The sequence below is a fragment of the Halyomorpha halys genome, unplaced genomic scaffold (genome assembly GCF_000696795.3).
Source record: "Halyomorpha halys isolate HHAL.00 unplaced genomic scaffold, Hhal_1.1 Scaffold237.1, whole genome shotgun sequence".
Taxonomy (NCBI): Eukaryota; Metazoa; Arthropoda; class Insecta; order Hemiptera; family Pentatomidae; genus Halyomorpha; species Halyomorpha halys.
Genome location: NW_027112495.1, coordinates 224,789 through 233,489, shown reverse-complemented (window position 1 = coordinate 233,489; position 8,701 = coordinate 224,789). Strand labels below are relative to the sequence as shown.

At 28.5% G+C, this 8,701-nt stretch overlaps 1 protein-coding gene across 6 annotated transcripts in view; it reads right to left on the bottom strand.

The window, feature by feature from the left end:
• Positions 1-8,701, bottom strand: part of LOC106679968 (KICSTOR complex protein SZT2) — a 240,391-nt gene that overhangs the window by 101,862 nt on the left and 129,828 nt on the right. For all 6 annotated transcript variants that reach the window (XM_067050326.1, XM_067050330.1, XM_067050327.1 and 3 more), the window contains 7 exons: positions 6,502-6,680; positions 4,152-4,364; positions 3,350-3,431; positions 2,914-3,123; positions 2,250-2,454; positions 866-953; positions 602-787 (listed from right to left, as the gene is read on the bottom strand). In XM_067050326.1, coding sequence (XP_066906427.1) covers positions 602-787; positions 866-953; positions 2,250-2,454; positions 2,914-3,123; positions 3,350-3,431; positions 4,152-4,364; positions 6,502-6,680 — 1,163 coding nt within the window. The remainder of the gene's footprint in view (positions 1-601; positions 788-865; positions 954-2,249; positions 2,455-2,913; positions 3,124-3,349; positions 3,432-4,151; positions 4,365-6,501; positions 6,681-8,701) is intronic.

Here is an 8,701-nt window from a genome sequence, read left to right as displayed (position 1 = left end):
TGTTCTTAGCCCTGAAGAAGGCTAGAAACTCAAGCCGAAACATTGGCACAATTAAATAGGTTACACCAACTTATTTGTGTTTCATTTTGACCGCAACCCCAACCATCTTCTCCTCGTACGTCATTCACGGTCAACTATCTCTCATAACTAAGTTTCAACATTTTGAAAATCATGTTTAAAGAGATTTAACTTTATTACTACCATTCATTCTCTATTAATTTAAATTCAATCCTGTTTTATCTTTGGACGAATATTTTGTTCTTTTTTGAGCACATACTTAAACCTTGCTAATTTATTCATTTAAAGTATCTCCTAAATATTTTTCGAGGAGATTCATTCTATTTTCATTATTATTTAATTCTTCATTAACTTCAATATATGGTTTTTCCGTTCACTTTTAATCATGACAATTTTTTCTGTAACCTATCCAATTTTCTGGTTAGTGTTCTTTTGCAGTCATAAGAATTTTCATTTAAATTTCAATGTATTGAAAATTATGATTAGTCTTCACCATAACTATAGCATTTACTAAAATTAACAGTTTTACAAATATTATATTAATAAAATTTAAAAACTATAATAGTACATGATAATTATTTACCTCTATGAATTTTTCTAAACTAGGTTTAATACCAAACACAAAATTCAGGTGCACAGTGTTTAAAATACAACTATAGCGGCCAATTGAATTTGTAACATGATTAGCAACAAATATTAGAGTTGATTCAACAACTTGTAAGCAGTCTAATAGAAAAACAGCTATTTCATCATTCAAAAACCATTCAATCTGTAACGAAAGAAGTTTAATATAATAACGTTTAAAGTACTTAAGACATAAAGATAAAATTTAATATAGATCACATGCCTCTGTAACGCAAACACTTATAGCTTTGTGCTGCTGAAAAGGTAGATGTTGTAATCTATCTATAGTTTTCAAATCCTCACAAGTGTAACTGGAAAAAAAAAAAAAAAAAAAGAACTATCAGCCAAATACTTTACGGACCAGCTTTAAATATAATTTACAGGTCAGAGCTAAATATACTTTGAAAAAATTAAAAACTAAGAATCAGCAGTAAATTATGGAAAACTCATTGCCATTTTTGATGCAGCAGTATAAAAGTTTTTTTTTTCTATCAACAGTAGATTATATCAATTTATTATAAAAAAAAATATTTATTTGTAATAATGATTAATTATCTGATTAAAATTTAAAAAGTAATAACAACTATCGATAATGATTAGTAATTTGATTTTTAGTAATTTATTTATTTAGTAATTTATATCGATTTATATAAATATGATGTCAATGTACCATAAATTATTATTATGTAATCTATCAATGAAAATCAGATAATTTTATTTAATGCTTTTCATGTCAAATAAGTTATGAATAATAAATAATAATGAAAAATAAATACAATTAATTGAAGATTATTTTAACAATTATTAAATGTAGAACAAATAATGATATTAGAAGCTAGTTAATAAAGTTCTACAATAATAATAGACTGTCTGGGTACCATGGTGGTCATTGTTAATACTTCATACATCATTACTGAACCAATAGTTAATAATTTTACAAATAAATTCATCTTAATACTTAATGGTAGATTTAAACTAATTTTTAATTTAAATTCGTTAATGCATCCAAACTAATTTTTAAAAGTAAAAAACAAGCCTTCAAGAAGACACTGAATCGGATTGTCCTTCAATGGTGGATAATGCTGAATAACTCAAATTTCTCAAACATGATTTGTTTGCGACCACTTGAGGATTATTGTTTAAAATTAGATTAAGCGACCATTTAAAAAAGCTTAATTTATGACCCATGATAATGCTTCTGCTTTCATTAACGCTTAGTAAAAAAAAATTACCAGAAATGGGAGGTACGAGAATTTTGACCTATCTTCCTTACAGCCCAAACGGACTTTGAAAAGCAAGGACAGTCATAACCACTGAATTCAACTCCTGGCAGAAAGATGGAAGTAGATAAATAATGATAAAGATGAAAATGTAATTGACAGTAATGGTCTATATTTTATGTGATTGTTTTAATTCTGTACTCATGTTTAAATAAAGCTTATTATATGCACAAAGACTTTTGTAATGACCAATCGTTATTATAGTAACAAGAAAAATGAAGTTAAGCACTTTAAAAACTTTTACAAGAAGCTTTTATCGAATGCTTTCTTTTAAAAAAAGAGAACATTGTGGACAAAAAAAGTTAAATGTTAATGTTAATAACTTACTGTTGCTCATTCAATCCAAGTATTTGGGATTCACAATGAGATGTAACTAAACCAGTTGTATCAGAAGTTTGGTTACTTTCAGTGATTGGCAAGTCTGCAGGATATGGTGCTGGCAAGGTTAAACAGTACATATCCAATGTTACAGTTGCTCTAGACAAATCCAATGCAGCAGCTTCATTTAACTTACTCTCATTAAACAACTCTCCTGAGATAAAAATCAAAATGAACAAAGGCAAATGGATTATTACAAATCACTCACTATAGACATTATTCAAAGTAAATTAACTCATAAAAAAATATACAGTACTGTGATATTGAATCACAAAATATGCAGGCAAATAGAAAAATTATGTAAGTGAATTATATTTTTTCTATAACTGGCCATTGTAGAACTTCAGTTATATAAGCATCAAAGCAGTTTTAAGGAAATGAAAAAAAGAGAAAATATTTTAGCTAATATGTAGGATGTAATCCCATCCTAGATGGACTGTCTACAACCCAGTGGTAGCTTCTAGTCCTCCAGAGTTTTGCCTGAAATTTTGTATTAATCTATATTTGGTTTTCAGGATATTGATTGCTAATATTAATAATTAAGGATCAAATTCACGTTATAAAGAAATTCACATCTTACAATAAGAGTTGTATTAATTAACATTATTCATACCTATACAAGTTGGAAGTACTTTAACTGCATTACTTAACATGAAATCTTTATTTTGTGAACGGACAGAACAAACTAAATGAAGAAACAGTGGGAATAAGTCATCTCCGACATCATATAAAGAATCACTTGTACTATCTGAATCCATATTAGACAATAGTGAAGTGCGTGCATCATCAAATGTAGATTCAAAACCAATTCTATCCCAAACACCTGTCCCAAATAAAAAATATAAATGTTCAGTACATTACTATAATTGACATAAATTCAAATTAATTACATATTTTGCCTAAAAAGATATTTTTATAAACAAATGTTACTTTGAAATAAACAATTTTTAAAAAGTATTGTTAAAAAATTTCTCATTTTAGTTAAAAAAAAGCCTAACACTTACATGTTTCTCATTTTAGTCAATTGTTGTGTTATGAAAATTACTTACCTATACTGCTGTTCTGATTACTACTGAATTCTATTACATCAGATTGCAATGTAATGTTGTCATACTCTTGATTTTCAACAACCTATAAAAAAATAGAATTATAAATTAAAACTAAATACTCTTCTATAATAACTAAATATAAAATGTTCAAGATAAATTTAATTAAACCTTTCTTTAACTGTGTACCATCTTCAAAGCTAAGCAAACAATTTAATTTATTTTTTTAATAAAATTTATAACAACAAATTATCTCTTGAAAGTGAAAATGTAATGTCATAAAATAATAAATTTTGTCAACCAATAAATGAATAAAAAAATGATGTAGATTTTCTTTCACCAGGTCTAACACCTCTCAAATAGTCAGATGACAAAGGAAATATAAAATTAAAATTTATACCAACAAAACCCTGGTAAGGAAATAAATAATATGACCTATGTTTAGTATAGAAGTATATTAACCAAAATTTAGTAATAAAATATTATTTAACCATAAGAAATTCTAAAATCTGTACACAATTAGCAATTCGATATCTTTACTTGATCATATAATAACTATTAGGCCAATTGACAATTTCTTAAGGGGATTAAAAATAAATTGAGTAAATTGAAAAAAAAAAAAAAAACATCCATTTCATCAAACTTTCAACATTTTTAAGATATTTCACATTCCTAGTCAACTAACTTAAATATATGGCACATTTAACTATTTGATAGAATATTTACATAAACATTAATAAATGTAAATTAATACTTTACATATGATAGATTGAATATAAACAGAAATTAAAAAAAAATATATTACCAATCTTGAGAGCTGTGTTGGACAACAAAAATAGTATTCTGGAGTACTTGGAATAGCTTTGAAACATACAGTTAAAATTTCTAAAAATCTTTGCCTAATAAGCTTGTGTAAAGGAATAAGCTCATTACTTTGGCAATGCTGTGATAGCAAAACTGGTAAGTTTTTACATTTATTGGATTCAGTCAACATCTGTTTATAATGTCCACATATTGTCTGAAATAAAAATTACACAATAATTAAGTTATTGATCTTATTAAATATTTCAAAAAATTACAATAAATGTGATTAGAGTTGCAAATAACAATCTATTACTCAATGTTTAAAACTGTTGTTAACAAATGTGAAGTGGAAAGTAAAATTGCACATTTTTAACACAAAAACCACTCGATCTTTCTGCATGGAAGGGAGTTTTATTTATTGTACAGAGTAGGCGACTCGACTAGTTTATGTTTCTGAAATAAATGAATATCCTAATTCTTGAGGGCAATAGCAGAAATAGATAAGAAGCTATATGGGGAAAGGACAGCTAGGGCTGGATTGTGGGGTTATAGGCTACTTTAAGACAGACTTTTACTGTTAATATATAAAAATGGTGTGTATGAGTAAGATATAGAGGGATTATATCAGTGTTAAGCAATTGGTCGTGCTTAAGTCAGTGGATGCAGGCAGTCTCTCCCCAGTCCTTGAACAGTATAGACCTGTTACATGTGGTGGTGACGTGTCTATAATAAATGATGAAAGCCATATTAAAAAAATTGTTTGGATGTGAATTAGAGTACTTTTGCAAATTATTGATTTTGGGTTTTAAGTGAGAAAATTAATATGAGTAATCTTTTACATTTTCTTCAGCATCTTTTATTATGTTTATTTCTTTATTTAGATGAGGACTGTCTGATTTTTAATTTATTTATCAATAAATGGTATTTGGTCCGGGCACGGTCAAATAAAACTCAAATAGTAAATTGCCCCCTACAACGTGGGGTGAAACGTTGGCTCAAATAAAAATAGTACACCAATTTACTATTTGAGTTTTATTTGACCGCAACCGGACCAAGTATCATTTATTGATACACACAATCACTCAGCAATCTTCCAGCAATTTCTTTATCATTTATTTTGTATAATTTTTACCTCTACAATATTATATTTTATCTTCTATTAGTATCAACTACTATTGTCAGATTTACATAATCCGATTTTCATGTAATTTTGTTTTGGTTTTATATAATGTCAGGGATCAGAGGTCTCATTTTTTTATGCTCCCCATAGCAGGGTTTACCAGAAGAACCCAAAGATGAAGTTACTTCAATGCAGCTCTAAGTTATCAGTCCTGGCAGGCAAGATAGGACCTGGTTTGCCCCTACCACAGCATATATTCAAAGACGTGCTGACCAGCCTCTAAGGGAGACAAATATCACAGCGATTTTCATTATCTTCACCATTTTGCCTCCGACCAGCCTACCAGGCTGATGGAAGCAGCAAGAAGACCTTTAGAAGTAATCACAACACCGAATCTTCAAACCACCTCCAGATAAGCCATCATAATATCTTATTATATGATACACCCTAAATTCTATTCTTATCTTGTATTATAAATGAATTATCATTATTTTACTAACATACTAATACAGGTTGCCCCTCCAGGAAATAATAATTGATAAAAGAAAAATACAAGCATGTTAACCCATAAAAATAATAATCAATCTTAATTTAACCCAAATTTTCCACACTAATTTTAAGAACATTTCAGCATAAAATTAGGGTACCTGGAGTAAAGCACAGATCAGGCCCTGTTGTAAAGAACTATCAGCTTAATTGACTGTTATGTGTATATTTTTAAGTTTGTTTGTTATTATTTTAATTTTATTTTTATTTTCTCTGAATAAAGGTTATCTCATTTTGTTTTTCAGCCCTGAAGAAGGCCTGATATTCAGTTAATTAAGTTTTTGCTTATTTGTGTATCTTTGTTAATCGCATCCCTCCCTCCACCCCATCTTCTTCTCATACCAATGTTTTTGTTGTTTACTAAAAACAATATTTGAAAAATGTGTAGCATGATATTTAGTATAAGATTTACTGTTATGCATCAGGTATTGATATCTAAAGTTGAGCATGCTATCACAAATAGCAGGTACTGAAAATAGTTATTCAGGATTTCATACAACTAAGTTACTGATAATATTCTAAAATTAAAACCTTTCCACGAAGACAATTTATTCCTCAAAATAGATCATAGATCTCAAGATCATAATAAATATAGGTTTATTATGATTGTGGGGAAATCTTTACAAATTACAATTTAAATTTGGTTAAATTTTGAGCCAAAATTAAATATTAATCATAGCTTTACCTGAATATATTTTGTTATGTCTATTTCTAAAAGGGTTTCTTCACATTCATCAACAGCAGTCTGAATATCTAAAGTGTTTATTTTGTGGCTCAGGTGAAGAGATTTAAAAAGAGCCACAACAAAACACTTACTAAATGCCTGTAAAACAACCTTGCAATGATGATGAAGATCAAGCTCATCTAAAACATACAAGTTAAAATACAAATTAAAACCTTGTATTTCCAATATGGTTTATATACTGAACTATGGATAAAACAATGAAGCAGCTATAATCAAAAAGATTGAGGACCAAACTGATTTGGATCAATAATTTTTTTCAGTTTAAGTGAAATAATTTTTACAATCAAATAAAATTATAAAACTATGTGTGATTAAGTATTAAATATTATTACTAGTGATGATGAAGTAGGGATGCCACCCACCCCATATATCCCAGGAGAGTTTGGTTTTTCACTTTTCCCGTATCCTGAGACCCCAATTTTTCCTATATTTCTCTAAGTCTTATACTGAAAGATTTTTTTAGGATACTGATCACAGTACTAGACGATGTTCAAAAATTTTTCATTGGCGTTCAAAATAATCTAATACTTGGTTAAAAGTGATACTACTACATTCCATGCTACAATGATTTCACTAATAAGCTTTAAAATTTTTCTAGTCATTTTAGTTTTTTTTGTTTGAAGATTTTTTTTTAGTTCTTGATTTATAAGATGTTAGTTGATTTCTAATCATAATAACATATCTAGACAAGAGGAATGTCTTTCCTAACTTTTCCATTAAAAAAAATAATAATTATACTACATTCTGTAAACAACTACTTTTAGTTTCTTAAAAAATTTTAAACTTTTTTTTTAATGTACAAAATTGTTTTCAATGCACATACATTTTATATTTTCCTATTAATAATTTTTGCACATTTAATTACAAATCATTAAATTTTAAGGGAGGAATTAATAAATTACTAGAAAAAGCTACAATAAGTATCCAAGATAAAACAAGAAAATTGTATTTGATAAAAATGGAAAGAAGATAACCCAAAGAAGAAAGCCACTCTGCAAAAGGCCATGTTGTGAATATGGGAAAAAGAGATAGAGCTTTTAAACGGACACAAATAGAAATGAGTAATCAGGAATGCATACCAAAACCTGCATTCTCACAAACATTATCTTGAATATAGATTGAAAGGGCAGAGACCTAAAATATTTTTTTAATTATGTTAAGGGAGTCAAAAAAGAATACAATTTATGAAACATCGAGATCAAGTTAAGGACAGAGTTCTAAGAAGAATACTATGGCCTATAAAGGATGCTCAAACAGGTGTAAGGAGAAGATGTAACCAAACTTGATAGCCCTAAGAAAAATACCAAATTTAATTTGAGAAATAAATAAAGTGGAGACATCTCAGGTGGGCCAGATACATCATCTGTCTGGCCAACTTGTAAAATCTCTTGATGCTGCAGGTCAAGAGGCAGACTGAGACTATGTTGGTTGGATCTCAACAAGTGGGAATTCACCACAGGCATTTGGCAGCCTGTGGCCCAGGACAAGGATAAGCAAAAAAGATTTTTGGGTACTAGATCTTTATGGTAGCCATTGAAATAAGTAAGAGTAAATTTAAAGGGTGTTTTTTTTTTCAAAGAACTATAAAAAATAAATTCAAAACTGTATTATTTAACAAGAAGGCCATTCAAATGCTACAGATGAAATCATTACAGATCACTTGTCTCTTCCTCTTCAAAATCATGGAAACATGTCAGTCCTGTTTAGGGAAATGAAGACAGATCATTATAAATATAGGAAACAAAAATTTATTAAATTTCATTATGAGGAGAAGATGGTCGGGGGTGCAGACAGATAATAAACAAAAACGTATTTATTTGTGCTGATGTTTCGACCTAAATTTCAGGCCTTCATCAGGACCAAAAAAAAAAAACCATCACTTAGAGAAACATAACAATAAAGGAAAATAATAAACAAACACATTTGGAGAGAGAGAAATACTTTATTCATATATGCTGCCTAAATACATTAGGTTGCTATCTTACACAGCGTACTTATCAATCCTTCATCGGACATATTTACATTACATATTCATGGTATAATCATATAAAAAAGATATACAATAATAGGATATAATCAACATTTCTCTTTCACCACTACAGTTTCCTTTTACAATCCATTTCGGTCTGTACAACCAATA